Source organism: Pantherophis guttatus, chromosome 3, assembly GCF_059756535.1.
Source record: "Pantherophis guttatus breed Tessera chromosome 3, ASM5975653v1, whole genome shotgun sequence".
NCBI lineage: Eukaryota > Metazoa > Chordata > Lepidosauria > Squamata > Colubridae > Pantherophis > Pantherophis guttatus.
Window position 1 is genome coordinate 30,673,975 of NC_142065.1, and position 18,456 is coordinate 30,692,430.

General features: G+C 35.4%; 1 protein-coding gene across 8 annotated transcripts in view; it reads left to right on the top strand.

Moving 5' to 3' along the window:
• Window positions 1–18,456, top strand: part of PTPRT (protein tyrosine phosphatase receptor type T) — a 677,232-nt gene that overhangs the window by 569,396 nt on the left and 89,380 nt on the right. For 5 of the 8 annotated variants that reach the window (XM_034413956.3, XM_034413962.3, XM_034413960.3 and 2 more), the window contains exon 14: window positions 5,134–5,190. The exons of the other annotated variants lie outside the window; for them this stretch is intronic. In XM_034413956.3, coding sequence (XP_034269847.1) covers window positions 5,134–5,190 — 57 coding nt within the window. The remainder of the gene's footprint in view (window positions 1–5,133; window positions 5,191–18,456) is intronic. 8 annotated transcript variants of the gene reach the window in all.

Below are 18,456 nucleotides of genomic sequence, written 5' to 3' on the forward strand. Positions count from 1 at the left end.
GACTGGTTTGATCGCCTTGCAGTCCAAGGGAGTCTCAGGAGTCTTCTCCAGCACCAGAGTTCAAAGGCCTCAATTCTTTGGCACTCAGCCTTCCTTATGGTCCAACTTTCACAGCCATACATTCAACTGGGAAAATCATAGCCTTGACTATATGCACTTTTGTTGGCAGGGTGATATCTCTGCTTTTTAGTATGCTGTCTAGGTTTGCCATAGCTTTCCTCCCCAGGAGCAAGCGTCTTTTAATTTCTGGGTTATAATCCCCATCTGTGGTGATCTTGAAGCCTAGGAAAATAAAATCTGTCACTATCTCCATTTCTTCCCCATTTATTTGCCAGGAATTGAGAGGGTTGGATGCCATGATCTTAGTTTTCTTAATGTTGAGTTTCAAGCCAACTTTTGCATTCTCCTCCTTCACCCGCATCAAGAGGCTTTTTAGTTCCTCTTCACTTTCACTTTCATTAGAGTGGTATCATCTGCGTATCTGAGGTTGATATTTCTCCCCACAGTCTTAATTCCAATTTGTGATTTATCTAGTCCCGCATTTTTCATGATGTGCTCTGCATATAAGTTAAATAGGCAGGGTGACAGTATACTGTATAAAATAGTATATGATAAAGACAGTATATGATAAAGCTGCAGATACACTTATCATTCATATATTATTTTAGGTGGTTATAGTTTGGTGAAGTTTGAGAAGTTTCTGTTAATTTCTCAATTGTTTAATGATTCATGCCAAGAAATTTGGATTCTCTACTTTCTCCTTAATACCTGGAATATAATTAATTTTTTTTTCCAAAATAGCATAGAAAGATTACTTTCCCTGTGGTTTCCCTGTTCTTTTGTAGAAAAAAAAAAACTTCTTTTAAAAAGAAATTGTTTTTAGCAATGGGGTGTGAAAGATGTAATGTAGGTTTAACAAGGAAAAATTTGTACTGTTAGGCATCTATCAAAGGAGTTTGAAAGGGATATTTCATTTATTCATTTTATCTTCAAATAGTTTTATAGCAGAAACATGTAAGCATTTGAAATATGTGGCAAATTAGTATATATGCTTGTGATCTATTAATTGTGATCTGAATAAAGAAGGAATTCTAGAAATAACACTAGCATGTAATAAGAAAAAAAAGTAAGAGTGAGAAAATTGCTAAAGACAAAATTGAGCAGTGGATACAACATCAAAGTCATCAATATCTAGTCCATACGTATGAAACAAAATAGTAGGAATTAGTAACTGGACAAAAGCTGAACTGGACAGCTTGGACCAAAAGTTAGAAAACTGATGACTATTTACTATGCATTATATCCCTTTAATAATATTGATAGATTGTAAAAACACAAGTAGAATTTTGGCAAGGAAAAGTACATCATGGTCAATTTCTGCAAAAGATCAAGGGGAAAGTGGATAAAGATAAAACTGGCAATGGCTTACAACTGAAATATTTGCAAAAAAATGTTAACAAAAAAATGAAGGCTTGATTTTGGCTACTCAAGAGCAAGCCATTTGAACTAATGCAATCAAGACCATAATTGAAATTACATCAAATGATTCAAAGTGCATATTTGCAAAGAAGCAAAAGAAATATTACATCAAATGCTGAGATTTTTCAAGATACATAAACTGATTATAAAGAACAACGTAACAGAGTCACTGAAATTATTCATTGGAACAGTGAACAGAAAATTATCATGTGTCAGTAAGGAAAAATTGGTGAGAACATAGAATTAAAAAAAGTAGTTGCCAATATTGTGTGATTTCTCAATACAAATTGATGAAGTCTTGGTTTATAACCCACCAAATTTAGCTGTGGTGGAAAACAAGAAAATATGGATAAAAATTGGCAATATCAGGGGATAGTAGAATAGAAGACAAAGAATTGGAGAAGATTTCAAATTATCAGGATATGAAAATCAAAGTTGAAAAGTTTCAAGATGCTTGCCACCATTTATAATAACCATGTCATAGGGTCAGACTATTTAAAGGACCATCTTTGCCCCATCATTTTTGCTTGTCCTACAAAACTTGACCGAGTGGATGCATTTTGTGTCCCATCCTTTAATCAATGTTATCTAATAGGACCTAGGAAGTATGCTTTCTTTGTTGTCTTGGCTGCCCTTTGGAGTAGCATCACCCCAGAGATTTGGACTGCCCCAATCATGCAAGGTGTCAATTTATTTCTAAAAAGTTGACCTCCATATAAACTACAACCATTTTTATGCAGGTTCCTAGTTTAGGTAGAAGTCAGTGAATGGTACATGTGAAGACTTTCAGCCTATCTTTAATGATGTTAAACATGTAACATGAATCTCTTGAGTTACATATGTAGAGATGGAGTAAAACACTTTGGAGTAAAAGTTTGTTTGGAGTAAAACACTTGAATAGAAATTGTGACAAAAGTGCCTGAGGTGCAGTCACATAGGAGAGGGACGATTGTTGGAACTTTGACACTGGGTTGCAAGTACCTCCAGGGAGACCATAACTTCAAATGGTCACTAAGCAACTAATCATAAACTGATGACGACCTTTACCTTGGGACACCACAACTATCATAAATACATGCTGGCTGCCAAGTGTCCAAATTTTGATCACATGACTATGGGGCTGCTGTGATGGTCATAATGAACAATGAGATACTCTCTCTCAGCTCAACCCATATCACAGGATAGTTGTTGTGGAGAAAATAGGAGGAGGAAGGTATGTTGGGCATATTTGCTACCTTGAGTTATTTATAAAAATAATAAAGATGAGATACAAACAAACAAACAAACAAACAAATAAATAAAATAAAATAAGTGTGCGGACCAGTCATAAGTCCCTTTCATCAGCGCCATGGTAACTTTTGGTTGCTAAACAAATGGTCATAAGTCAAGGACTACTTGTTCTTTTTGCACATTCTGCTCTCTTATGAGATAGTGAAAGACTAGTAACTTTTTCTCATTTATAGAAGCAATAGCATTTAGACTTATATACTGCTTCACAGTGCTTTATAGCTGTGTCTAAATGGTTTACAGAGTCAGCATATTGCCCCCAACAATCTGGGTCCTCATTTTACGGACCTCAGAAGGATGGAAGGCTGAATCAACCTTGAGCCTGGTGAGATTCGAACTGCCAAATTTCAGGCAGCCAGCAGTCAGAAGAAGTAACCTGCAGTACTGCATTCTAACCACTGCGCCACCACGGCTCTTAACAATGCACTTAACCAAAAAACTGCCTCTCCAAAGGAGGTGTATTATTTATATGATTTCTTTTTGCCCATCTTCTACCATTCCTGAATAAACTGGGAAAATACATGTATCTGGTCTTACTGTGAAGTCTTGTAGTCTTCAGATATGGGCTAGCATTTCCAATTTAACCAACATTCATTACCAGTGCCTCCAAAATGAAATATTAGAAGCTGGTGTAAAATGTCAATACATATTATGTTACTCTTAGTGACAAGAGTATCTAACATAAAGCCCCATGATAATTGCTAAAGAATGTAGAAACCAAGTCAAAATTACTTCTTTTTCATTTCAGGAATTTGGGTGAAATAAAATATGAAATTCTCTATCATGAAATTAAATAAGGTGGGCTGGGCTGAAACAATTTCAAGAGGGGGGAAAGCAAGAAAGTGCTATTTAATATCAGCATATGGAAGGTAGCTTCTTACCTTACCAATTTCCAGTATGTCAATGTAGTACTCCTTCCATGGTAATCAAATAATCTGCAAGACGAATTAATTCTGAAAAATAAAAGTATGCATGCAAGTTTCCCATTGTACAATGCAATCCCTGTTTAATTTAGGAGGAAACTGGCTAACAGGACTTTCTGTCATTTCTGTGTTTCTAGAACTTTAAAAATAATGAAAAAGAAGACATTGTTCAAGAAATTAATTCCTTTTTTCCATAATCATTTGGAAATCAACTCATGGCTGCTTCCATTCTACCCAACTATTCACCCAATTAAAAAATGAGGGATGGACATTTTGGTCAGTCCTTGATTAAAGCAAGAATTGTCTTCTGAAGCACTTCAAAGTTTAGTGACCACAACTGGGACTGGCAACTCTGTTGTTAAGGGAAGCAGTTGTCAGTCAAGCCCCAACTGTGTTTACTTCAGCTTTTCTTTGCTTTATAGACCTGTGAAGGTCGTGAATGTGAGGATTGATTCTAAAGTTACTTTTTCATCACTGTCATAATTGTGAACAATCACTACATGAGGCAATTGCCAAACCATGACTATCTCTACCCTTCATGTGTACACGTGCACATATAAATTTAACAAAAATGCAAATAATTTTCTTCTCAGTTAAGTCAACTGAAACAAAAAGTATATGCCTCTGATATTTATATGCAGGAGATCCTGTTTTATTCCAAATAGTGAATTTCCTGAATTTATTATAATGTTCAGGGTATTACAAACATACATGCAGACAATATGATTGATCTACACATCTGCACTACCCTACATATCCCTCAAATGGATATAAAACTGCTATCTAACCTTTTTTTCTTTATTATTAGTACAATCTGTTTTGTGCCTTTAGTCTTTTTCATACTTGAACTTGTATCCATGACAAACTAGTTTAAATGAGAAAGAGGTGGAACTTTATCCAGAATTTAAAAAAAAACAAACAGTGAACATGTTTATCAACCTTAATGTGCATCATTAGTAAAACGAGCATTCCTTTCAAATAAGATAATAATTAAGCCTCAATTTATTTGTTCTCTGCCACAGAATTTTAATTGTAAAAAAATATGTTGTTACATCCTTAGTTTCTTTAATGACATACTGTAAATTTTATATTCTTTAATGGTATGGGTTTCTTTTTTTTTTCTTTCTTGTAAACTGATTTTTTTCCCCTTGTCTCCAAACAATATTAGCATTAATACTTTATTTGTGAAAATTGCATTAGCTTGTGAACGGTATGCAATTGATTCATGTAATGCAGAACATAATATATTAATTATAATTGAAACCCAGGCAGAGAGCTCATAAATGGCTTTATCTCATACATATATATGTATATTAAAATTTTGAGTGTAAATTTTCAGGATTAAAATGCAATTTTCTGAAGTGGCACATTTTTATTTTTATTTCCTTTTTTTCTTTTTTCTCTCTCATGCATGCTGCCCGGAAACTGTTTTTCTTGTTCTTAGCAGTAATAGGTAGGCAACAAGTGACCACTCGATACCCACCCAGCCTCATGAGCACAGGTGATTATCAGTACAGGAAAGGGACTGTCATAAAAATGCAAACATTTTGACAGTTACTGGATTGTTATGTCATATATTGTCTGCATGTTGAAGCATGTATGCTCTCATTTATCATTCTGATTTGTTTAATAGCATATTTCTTAATATTTTTACACTCTGCCAGCATAAGTGCAATTTGAATATCTGCAGATAGCAGTTAAATAATACCTTCATCCAGAATGACACTCCACTACCAAACTTGCCTTAAAGTTTCAGATATACTAATATTGGGAGGTAGTGATCTTCAGATTGTTTGTCTCAATATTTTCCTAATAAACAAAACAAGTTGGTAGCAATACATTTTTTAAAAAATTAGAATCAAAAAAGGATATAGGAAAAAATCAAGTCATAAATAAAGAAATAGAATCGTATTAAATATCTTTTGAGATGGGTTGACATGATAGAAAATATTACACTCATCAGAAAACAAGCAGTTTAATTTTTAAATTGACATACACAACATGTTTAATTTGGTTCCTTCATGAATTTTGTCAAAATCCATGCCACAAAATGGGAACCAAGGAAATCTAATTTTATATTTATTTATAATTTTATAACAGTTAAATAAATGTTCAGTTAAATAAATAGAGTTAGCTTAAGCTTGCTATCTTTAAAATGGTTCTAAGCATTAATATCTTTTTGGTATCCAGTTAATGAAAGCAAGGAAGAAAGTTATGTTAGCATTGTTTTATTCCAAATAGAAGGATGTAGAAGATCTGTACTACAATCCCATTTGTGACATCTTCAAGAATCAAAACTCAGTTTTGCTTTGTAAGAGGTTCTTTGATTCCTCTCATAATACAGGAGGATGTTATGTTTTCTATTCATTCCTCTTCCTGAATAAGGAATACATGCAGTTGCATAATACAAATTCAAGTCAGGTTTGAAATATATTTGCCATTTATTCATATTAAGGAGAGTAGTTGGTAGACTTGCAAATCATGGAAAATTTCTCTATCACGTTTTCCCAGTATGTTGAACCTTTAAGGAATTGCATGAACAGTGAACTACAGTAGATCCACTGAATTCCAATATATTCCAATAAAGCCAATATATACTAATCCAATGAAAATATGGGAAACATTTATTTTTCTGTTTTCCCTCAGTATTCAATGTAATATGATTAGGATTGTGGTACTTGTAATAATATCAGAATATTATTTGTAGTTGTACAAAATATGAGAACCTGTTTGGTATAATAATTTCAGTACCACAATACAAAATTGTAGGTCGTGACTTCTAGTCCAGGCTTAAGCACAAAGCCATTTGGTTGACTTTGGGTCAGTCATGCCTTCTCAGCCCTAGGAAGAAAACAAAAGTAAATCGCTTTCAAAAAGATTGTCAAGAAAATAACATGGACTTTTCTAGGCAGTTTCTAGAAGTAAAGTCTGACATGAAGACAACATAATTGAAATTAGAAAGAAACTTTCAGGTGGGAACATGAAAAGAAAACAGCTATGAAAGTTCTTCTTCTGGAAGAATTTAGCATCTGAGGACAATTACTAAATAGCAGTCCAAATTTGGGGTTGGAAGGGAATATGCTACTATTTGTCTTCAGGCAGATTTTTAATGTTTCTTCTTGCCATGCTCCTACAAGCATTTGTTGTAAAATAGGGGGAAAAAAACTTCAGTAAAATAGGACATCCATGAATCTCTCTGAGTGCACATTGAGGTAAAGCCGCAATAGACATCAGCATAATTTGTAATTTGCTAATGGCAATATGTATATGAAATAATAGTCTCTAGAACAAAAAGAAACACAAATTTACCCACTACTCAATATATGAATAGCTCCATAACAGGGGTGTCAAACTCAAGCCCCGGGAGCTGGATCTGGCCCATGGGGTACTTAGATCTGGCCCACCGGGCTGCCCTGGAAACAGTGAAGGACTGAACTGCGGTGTTTCTGCCAGTGAAAATGGGCTCCCAAGCTCCGTTTTCACTTGCCACGGCCTCCTACAACCCTCTGCCAGCGAAAACATGTGCGACCCTCCCAAGCTCCATTTTCACTGTCAGAAGGTTGCAGGAGGCTGTGGCATCTGAAAACTGAGCTCAGGGGGCCATTTTCACTGGCAGAGCACTTGGGCCACCACAGGAGCCCCCAACACAAGTGACGTTAAGCTGGCCACACCCACCCCAGCCCCCAGAAGTCAAACAACCCTGATGCAGCCCTCAATGAAATTGAGTTTGACACCCCTGCTCTATAACATCAAAAGTCTGTTCTTTTGAATAATATTTAATTTACTAGGACTTGTTCTTTTGTATTATTAAAACAATTATGTTGTTTGCAAAATATTCTACTTTCATCTAGGTCAAATGCTATTTGCTATTTGTCTTTTCATTACTTGGACACTATTCATTTGACAAGTTGTTTTTTGTTCTATTTTCACACAATTTTGGTGCATTTCTTCCTAGGTTAGAGTGATGAATATTGTCTGGGCATAATCACTCCAAAATATATACTGAAATGTAGGTTTATTTCATAATATGATCAAATTGTGGAAACAACAATAGTTATATTCAGAATAATAAATTGACATGCTGATTCAGTTTATAAGAGAACCTTTTTTAAAAAAGAATAATCATGAGGTCCATTCTGATTGTGTGCTTATTAGCTTAATATAATTACAATTATTGTCAGAAAATTTTAATAGGAAACTAAATGACCTTAAGCCAAATTCTATGTGGACAATTGTTTTTCTCTTCCACTACTATCATAGACATACATACACACACAAATAAAATGGAAGTACCATATTTTTCGGAGTATAAGACGCACCCACCATTTTTGTTTTGGTTTTTTTTTTTTGTAAAAAGTTATTTTTTTTTTTTTTAGACAAACACACATACAAACATACGATGTATTTTCTTTGAACAGAGTATTTGGCTGGTTCACAAATTTAAACAGTGTTTAGTCATTTCATTTAATTTAAAATTTCTATATTTCCTTTTTGCCATATTTATTCCTCATCTATTTTTTTAAAAAAACAATATTACCCTTCATCCTCATCTCTAATTTTAATCAAATTCAAGTTTTCCCTTCTATTCTATATTATACCCCTTCCCATTGTCATTTATTTTTATATCCATCTTCACATTGGTTAATTATGTAATATTACAATTGTTTAATACAAATTCAACATTTTAATATAAATCAATTAGTTATATAACTATCTTTTTTGTATATTAATCAATATGAACATGAATATTCCAATTATTTCCACGCAATCCAATTTCTTACAAATTAATTAATTATATTTACCAATAATAATAAACCAAATAATTTTCACCATATATTCCTCCAAACCACAACTTAACCATTTCTGCTTTCAACACAATATACAATTCAGGAGTGAAATCTAATTTTTTTTGCTACTGGTTCTGTGGGCCTGGCTTTATTAGTGGGCGGGGCTTGGTGGTAAGGTGACTGGGTGGGCGTGGCCAAGTCAATGTCACTTCTTTGCCCTTTTTTAACCTACAAAACACAACAGAACACAACTGGCTCACCCACAATGTAAAAGCAGCTCTGCTAGACTCAAAATGGCCCCGCAACAAGCAGGAACCTCACACAGCCACAAAAAGCCCAAAAAATCAACTTCCACACTTTACACACACACAATACAACACAACACAACTGGCTCACCCACAATGTAAAAGCAGCTGTGCTAGACCCAAAATGGCCCCTGCAACAAGCAGGAACCTCACACAGCCACAAAAAGCCTAAAAAACCAACTTTCACACTTTACACACACAAAATTCCACATATACCTTTGTGAGATTTTGTGTGTTTGTGTAGTTAGAGTGAAACACTACAGAAACACACTAAATCTCAGAAAGCTGCACAAATATTATTTTATTTTATTTTATTTTTATTTAAAAGCAGCTAAATTTCAAGCTTCCTAAACTTTAAATGGCTAGGTCTAAAAAAAGAACAACTAAAAAAAACCCCAATTAACTATTTTTTTAAAGCTCCCAAAGGGGGAAAAACTTATCCAATAGAACAGGGGTCTCCAACCTTGGCAACTTTAAGACTTGTGGACTTCAACTCCCAGAATTCCTCAGCCAGCTTTGCTGGGAGTTGAAGTTCACAAGTCTAGGCAGGAAGGCAGGCAGGCAGAAAGAGCTGCTCACCGATGAGCTTGATTGCAGGCAGGGAAATTCAGTTGCTTGCTGATGCATGGATTGCAATCGTCATGCGATCAGCAGCTAAGGTAAGCAAGCTGGAGGCTGGGAGTGGGGGAGAAAAAAAGAAACTTTTTTTCTTTTACATGCCTCTGGCTATCCAATTAGCAGGCAATTCTGGCAATCCTGATTAGCAGGCAACTCACTGGGATGTCAGAGCTTGGCTGGTCAGAGCCATTTAAAAGGAAAAAAGGGCTCTGATGATCGCAGGGCTCAGCTGGGAATGGGGGGGCGGGGGCAGGGATTTTTGCTACTGGCTCCGAACTGCCCGCCGCCATCGCTACCTACTCGCCCGAGCAGGTCCGAACCAGGAGCATTTCACCCCTGATATAATTCCCTAGTTAAATAGAACTTTCCCCTTATGTTACTCATTTTCACATCTTAAACTCTCCCAATAACCCAAATAGTTTTGCCCATATAATCCTCCAAATCACAACTTAATCATTTCTACTTTAATCACAATATATAATTAAAAATATTTCAATCATTACAATTTCCCTAATTAAATTTAAAAATGTTCTAGCTGTTATCCAAGCTACAATTTAATCCTTTTTACTTTCACCACCATATACTATTAAAGGTATTTCAATTGTTACAGTTTATACTTATTCATATTTCTAAAAAAAATAAAAAAATAAAAACTTATCATTGTCTAGATTTTAAAAATACAAAGACAAATATTCCAATTATTATTCATTTCATTTTTACAATCATGATTTCCCCTTTATTTCTTTCTACTATTCATATTTCAATTCTAAATATGTATCACATCTTTCTCTTTCATTTCTTTTTCTTTTTCTTCCTTTCCATTTTTATTTTTGCCTTTTTCTTTCTCCTTTTTTTCTTTTGTGTTTTAAAATCTTGAACTCTCCTCTTTTGCCCTAAATTTCCCATTATTTGCACCTACCTTTTTTTGTGAGGAAAAAGAAAAGAAATCTCTACCTAATTTTTCCTTGCAGCAAACAGCCTGCTTTACTTTCAGTTTTGTTTTCAGGGTATCTTGATTAGCACAAGGGGGAAAAATCGGCTCCAGCACTCTTTGCAGCAGAGCCCTCCGCAAAACAGCTGAGAGCAAATCAGCTGAGAGTCAGGAGGCCCATTCAATCAACTTGTGCTAATTAGCCTATGCTGAAGCTGAAAGGAGCTGTTTTTTCTTGCTGTTTGCTTGCAAGGAGGTAACTGCTGCGAGGCACACGCCAAAGGGTGGGGGCTAGTGGGCTACATTCGGTGTAGCCCACTAGCTACACCGCACCTAAATTTTCACCCTCTTTTTGGGGATAAAAAGGTGTGTCTTATACTCCGAAAAATACGGTAATTCATTCATAATCATTGAACTGAAACTTTTCTTAATATTAAGTTTTATTTGTATGTATTAAAGAAACATTTGAAACAATCACCAGAAGATTCAGAAATGACAAACATTTATATGAATATATTTGAAGATGACCTAGACCTGTGATGTCGAGCCTATGGCACACGTGCCACAGGTGGCACATGGAGCCATATCTCTGGGCACGTGAGCCCTAGGTCAGCTCCAGCACACATCAGCTGGAGCTGGCTGTGCCAGCCAGCTAATTTTTGGCCCTTTCAGGCCCACCAGAAATCGGGAAACTGGCAATTTCCAGCCTCCAGAGGGCCTCTCAGGGATGGGGAAGGCCTTTTTTGCCCTCCCCAGGCTCCAAGAAAGCCTCTGGAGCCTGGGGAGAATAAAAAATGGGCCTACCGGGCCCACCGTAACCTTTTTGCCATTGTGTGCCAAAAGCATGGGGGGCTCGCGAACACATGCACAGGGGGGCGGGTGCAGGGGGCATTGAATTATGTGTGGGCACACACACACATGACCTCCTGCACTCCTCCCGCTTTTGGCACACGAAGGCAAAAAGGTTAACCATCACTGACCTAGACAATATTTCCCTTATTATATAACATAGGACAAATGAATGAAGGAATATTACACTTTGATCCTTCAGGAGCAAAAACTGTTTCAACGGAACGATATAAAGCATTACGTTTCAATTATCTCTGGTTATTTCAAAAGGTTATGATTAATATATTGTAACTATCCAGAATCCTTAAAGCTAAGCTTCCAAATTCATGATAAGACTATGTTTCTGTTAATAAAACATCCTCAGCTTTCTTGAGTACTTATCTGATTCTGCTATTATCATCCTTAATACATCACATTTCTTTTTTTTCTTTTTCTTTTTGCATACATTTGCTAAAGAATATGTGCAATATAACAAACTTTTAACAATAACATTTGGAAAATACAGTTTTTGGAAGAAGGAAAAGTTATTTACACCGATCATGAGCCTTATGTAAGCACTTTTGGAAAATATGGAATTGGGGATGATGATGTGATCAGGAAACAGTCACACAGAATCAAAACCTCTTTGTCTTGTCTATTTGTTTTGCAAGTAAGAAAATAATCCAATTTAAATTTATTAAATATGGTTAAGGGGAACCCCTCAACGATAGATCTGTGTTTCTACATCACAATAGCTAAGAAATCTATGTAGTAAAATTATTATTAAAGACTAAAACTTATTCTTTTAGAATTTTCTTTGTCCACTTAACAGGATTTGAGAAGGCTCAGGTAGTATTTCATTTCACTGTACATCTACAAATTCTATCTCTGTTTTGTATATTTATTAGAATTTTTTTATACAGGATATGTAAAATAAACATTTTCCACTTGGATTGGTAGAGTGGAATGTGTTTCTATACAAATAAAATGTTATAGAGAGAAGACATTTCCTTTTAACTCCGGAAATTATAATATTTTTATCCAGATAGGCTAGATTATGTCCAATAATTTACCATAAGAGAAAAGTATGTGTCATTATATCATGAAATCATAGAGTTTCCTACTGTTAAATTGTTCTTCGTAGTAAACAATTTCCTAATAGTTAAATGGAATTCAATTGGTTGCAATTTAAGTCCATTTTCCCATTATTTGATTTTAGAAATGTTGAAAAATAGGTTAGATTTTGACCAACCTTACAGTTGAGTAATCTCACAATAAAATATTGCTCAAGGTGGCAAGCCTGATGAATACCAGATAGAAGAGAATAATTATTTCCTATGACTCAGAAACTATAATTCTCTTATTACAATTTACCAATAGCAATAGACTTAGACTTATATAGTGCTTCACAGTATATACTTATATAAGCAGTATATAAGTATATACTTAGACACTGCTTCTCTTTTTCAGCCCTCTCTAAACTGTTGACAGAATCAGCATATTGCCCTCAACAACCTGGGTCCTCATTTTACTGACTTTGGAAAGGTCAGTAAAATAGAAGGATGGAAGTTGAGACAACCTTGTGCCGATCAGGCGCTCTAATTGCTGCATTCTAACCACTGCACCACCACAGCCTTTTGCAGTTAACTATTATTCCAGTATTTTTTTCACAAGTATTATTAACAAGCCAAGAATCCTTCATGAACGTATCCCAGGATAATGTTGCAAGATCCAATCTAGGTCAGTCACCAGGACAGAATTTTGGGCTTGGGCTTGACAGCACAAGGTAACAACAGCCAATCATTGACCATCATCACACCAATCAACCAATAGGAAGGCATCACATAAATAGGACTCATAGAATATGCCAAAACACATATTCCAGTAGAGAGAAGTTCCCTGAGGACAGATTCCAGCATGAGTCCAAAAGCTCAGAAAAGTAAACCTCTTCTACTAGGGACTGACCCAAACTGGATTTTGCAAGAATCCTTCATTTTATACCTATAAATTTGATCTCTTTTCCTTAAGGCAAAAATATCACATCTGTATTAATTTGTTATTTTCAACCCATTTCATAAACTTATTGAAATCATTTTAACATAATTTCTATTTTTAGCATATTAGTTCTCCCTCCCATTGCTTGTCAACTGTAAATTTAAGAAGCATTAAGAATTGGTTGCAATTGTTTCTAAATATAGAAATTTAGAAATAAAGATAAGGCTTGAGGTTTACACTTTTCTTTGTAGCATGCAGTCCATGCAGGTACTGTTTAATTAAAAGCATGTTTTTAATATGGGAAACTCATATGGGAAAGTGGTAGGCAATAAAGGGAGTATCTATGGGACATTAAATTGGTGGTTACAGAGGTAGAAACATGTATGTAAGGAACTCAAATTTAATGAGAATCATGCACTGAATTAGCAGCAGAGAAAAGCCAGATATATAATTTTTAGAAAATATAACTTGAAACATTAATTGCTTTGGGCTTGAAGTCTAAGAAGTGTAAGAAATTGAAAGTATAAGAATCTTGTGCTCAATTTTCTCACCACGTGAACTCTGTTCCTGAAGAAATCTGGGATGGTAAATGTTAACAAAAAAGCAATATTCTGACACACAGTCCTCTACAATTAAATTTATTGAATGGGAAAATGATCAGATTACCAAAATCTTGACAACTGAATGCTTTCACTTTAGTTTAACAGCTTTCAGCTTATCTCTAAATTTATTGCAGTAGGCATTTCTAATTGTCTTTGTTAAAACTGTCTGATGAACAGAGGAGATGGCTAACCATTCTTCTGATAATGGAGGAGCTACACATATACCAAGCTAGTAATTTTTTGCAAACTATTATTTATTGGGTTCTGAGAAGCCTAAATCTTGTTTTCCTCATAAGGGATTTAGCATTTGTTCACTGCTGCAAAGATTAATTCCCTCAGAATCAATTAACCTCTAATCTTTAAATGATGAAACAGGGTTTACAATTGAATACACATACACATTCACACAGACATAACAAACCTACACATATGCACTCACATGCTACACTCTGCATTTTATTAACTTGCTTTCTCCATGAAAAAGCTTCATTGTACAAGAACCAATAGCTATCTACTCAAAAGGTTCAGGTAAATGAGCTAAAGTTCTACGAAATTCATTTCACATTTTTGTGAAATGTGAAACACATGAAACAAATGAAACACATTTTCATATGTTAAATTTTTATTTTATTTATTTATTTATTTATAATTTAATTTATATACCGCCCCCCTCCCGAAGGACTTGGGGCGGTGTACAGCCAATTAAAAACACAAAATACAACAACAGTTTTAAAATAGTTAAAAGTATTAAACAATTTCAGCCAGAATTTAAAACCCAAAATTAAAACACCAATTTAAAAATAATTTACATAGATAGCTCTGCCTGGCGGAACAGCAGGGTCTTAAGGGCACAGCGAAACACACGGAGGTCAGAGATCTTGTGTATTTCCGGGGGCAGTTCATTCCACAGGGCAGGAGCTCCCACAGAGAAGGCCCTTCCCCTGGGTGTCACCAGCCAGCATAACTTGGCCGATGGAACCCTGAGGAGTCCCTCTCTGTGGGAAGGAATTGGCCGGTGGGAGGTTACTGGTGGCAGAAGTTGGTCTCGAAGGTATCCAGGTCCTGAACCATGGAGCGCTTTAAAGATGGTAACCAACACCTTGAATTGCACCCGGAAAACCACCGGAAGCCAGTGCAGCTCGCGCAGGAGAGGTGTCTCCTCTCCTTGTCAACATAATGCTACTGAAGTGCCAGTTGTGTTCATGTCCTGAAAAGACAAAGAGAGAGAGATGGATAGAGACGGAGACAGAAAGACAGAGATGGAGATGGAGATGGAGATGGAGAGAGAGAGAGAGAGAGAGAGAGAGAGAGGTTGAAAGTTCCAGAGAGCTGGTAAAGCCAGCATCTTGATAAAACATGAAGAAAATGTTTTTTTTAAGAATCACTTGTTAGCTTTGTATTGATATCAGTTATAAAATAGATTTATAGCTATCAATCTTGCCCTCCCCACCTCCTCAAGACACAGCTTTTCTGGAGTGATAAAATTAGTGATATTAGGAAAGGGGCACTTTTTGCTAGTTTTCAAAAAAGATTGCGTGTTATAACAAAGCATTATGCTACACATCAAGGCTGTGTAATACTTTTGGTTTGTAGGGAAAAAAGGTACTTTGAAGTTTATCTTTTCTTCATACTGTTCTGCAGCTAGATAGCAAAGCTGTTTGAACGTGGAAAAAGATGGAGTTGCTGTAAGCCATTGCTGACAGTGGTTTCATGATACATGCTCTGAAGCATCTTTTTCTGTTTACCTCTTTACCTCTAGTGGTGCACAGCCAGGGATATTCAGAGCCAAAGGGAAAAATAGAAATCCAATTAAATGAATCAGTTATAAATGTTGCTTTTAAAAAATGGAAAATCTATGATAAAATTGTTCCAATACAAACAGGTTTAAAATTCTACCTTCTATTGACACTGTGATGCAGATCTTTGTTTGGAATTGATAAATGCTAGAGACAAACACAATATTTTTTCAATGTTAAATGTTGTAGCTGTTGATATATTATGACATCTGAAATGATATACATCTTCTCTGTATGACAGAAGAATTTGGATAATTTATATGTAACTTCTTAGTTAATTTATCTATGGCAGTGGGTATTGGAGACTTTAGAAAATAGAAAATTAATTTTATAAATTATTGCAGACTATTTGTATCATACTATGTACTCTAGCCATTATCTTATTCCTCCCTGATAGTTTGGAAGGTGAGTTATTAGGAAAGTCATATGAAAGCCTATCTAAGTTCCTCAGCCTTACTAGTCTACTTTATTTATGTTTTTATTGATTATGTGCCATCAGGTCAGGGTCAACTGTTAGATAGATTTTCTCTATGATCATCTATCCTTAACCTGGTCCTTCGAATATTCCAAATCTTCCTTTACTAATTGCCACTAAGTCCATGCACCTTGGGGCTGGTCATCCTCTTCTTCTCTTTCTACTTTGTAGTAAAATAAAATGTTACCGTAAAATATTATAGCAAATTAGTCTTCATATTATTAATTAAATAACTATTGGTGTGGAGGAGATTTGACTATTGCTCTGAATTTGATTTCCCCATCCAACTCTTTGCAGAATAAATAAATGTTTGTTGTAGATTGGCTAAGATGTTTAAGACAGTAGCATTTGTGCATTGATATTTAATTGCTGAGATTCTAAAGTATTGAGACACACTTGCTTCTGGTGGCTTATAAATAAATAAACAAATACCATAGTTGATCATTTATTTAAATCATGCACATCAAATTATTTTAACAGTCACACACACATATACACCAGTAGTGGATTTCACTTACCTTCGCTACCGGTTTGGAACTGTGAGCATGTGATTGCTTCGCTTGCACATGGCGCTTCTGCGCATGCGCAGAGCATCTGTGATGATGTCTGGGTGAATGGGCGGAGCCTCCCGCTGCCGCCGCTACCAGCTCACCTGAACCGGGGTGAACTGATAGAAACAATGGTGGGATTCAGCCAGTTCGCACCACTTCGGGAGAACCGGTTGTTAACATTCTGAGCAGTTTGTCAAACTGGTTGTTGGAAGAAATCATTAGGGCAGAGAACCGGTTGTTAAATTACTTGAATCCCCCCACTGGGTAAAAACCCACGGCTGATACACACCAACACACACAGATATAGACAAACACAGATATGCACACACACACACACACACACACTCTTCCACAAACACAAGCAGTGAAAAACAGGTAGAATTTCACTGTACTCTGAAATGAAATGCACAATCTATCTTGCACTAATTGTTTAGGTAGTAGTCAGTGAAAATTAACTTCTTATATTTATTCCTCCAATTTCTTTATATAGAGACTATGTGTACCTTGCAATAAGGAATGTCACTTCATGCACATACTGAATAATGTTTTTCGACTATAACCAGACAGTTGAAAACTCTTCAAAATCTTCTGCTGGTGTTCAGTCTATACTCTTAGCAAACTGTATTTCCAAATGCAAGCAGCTTCACTTGATTTTGTTTGAGCGCCTCCAGAGATTGAAGATCCAATTTTACCAATTTCATTTGAGTGTTTTCTGGTTTATTGGAAGCCCTTAAGGGCATGAGAAATACCACTGCTATTACAATATGTTTCTGGACAATTGCAGCAGTTGAATGACATAGATCCTATTCAGATGCTCCCTTAATTGCTATATGCTGGAGGCAGTAATCCATAAAGTATAAGCTCTTAAAATGCTGTTCTACTAGTCATTGGGGATACTGGACAGAGCACAACTGTTATTGAAATTTCTGGCAGAAAGTCATAGCTAGGCATATTATCCTGGTTTGCTTCATTTAGTAAATGAAGCAAAAATATTTTTGCTGACTGAAAGTGTGGGATGCATATTTAGAATAGCTATTGATGTTGTAAAATATGAGCAGAGCTATATTTGCACTTTGAGATCTTCCCACTTTTCAGTTATGAAGCTTTGGCAATTAAAATGGTATTCAAAGCTCCAGGAATATGAGGCAAAGGGTGTTCTCAATTAATTTTAATACTCCTATGTAAATATATATAATAATCCTTTATAAACAAACCTTCTTATAAAGAACTGGCAAGTTTGCTCTACTGGTTAAGGCATCAGGGCATCAGGGAAAGTGGGAGATTGTGAATTCAAGTCTTGTCTTAACCATGAAAGCCAGCTGGATAACCTTGGGCTAGGTATTCTCTCTCAGCCCAACTCACCTCACAGAGTTGTTGTTGTGAGGAAAATGAAAGCTGTGTTCAGCACCTGTAGATATTTGTAAAAGTAATATATTTATACAAATAAATAAAATAATAATAATATTAAATACATACTTGATTTAATGGTTATCCATTTTTTTTCACTTGACACACTTTTCCAAGGTCTGACATCTTCATTTCATTAGACATAAAAAAGTGGTTGATCGAATAACAGCACATCCCACTTCTCCAACCCCATCTCCCTACTTGTAATTGGATTTTAATGGTTGCTTTTATTTATTTTTTAATGTAGATAGATAGATATTTATGATTGTAAGCTTCCCAGAATTACCCTGTGGTAAGATGAGCAGCCAATAAAAAATATAAATAAATTAATAAACATAAAAATATTTATTTTTTTTAAAAAAAGAATGGCATACAAAATTACATTATGTGGTAATGCATGATAAATTTACTGAAATGGGGTTATGTTGGCCATTTAGTCTGTTATATCACAGAGCATATTGTTGGAAGAGAG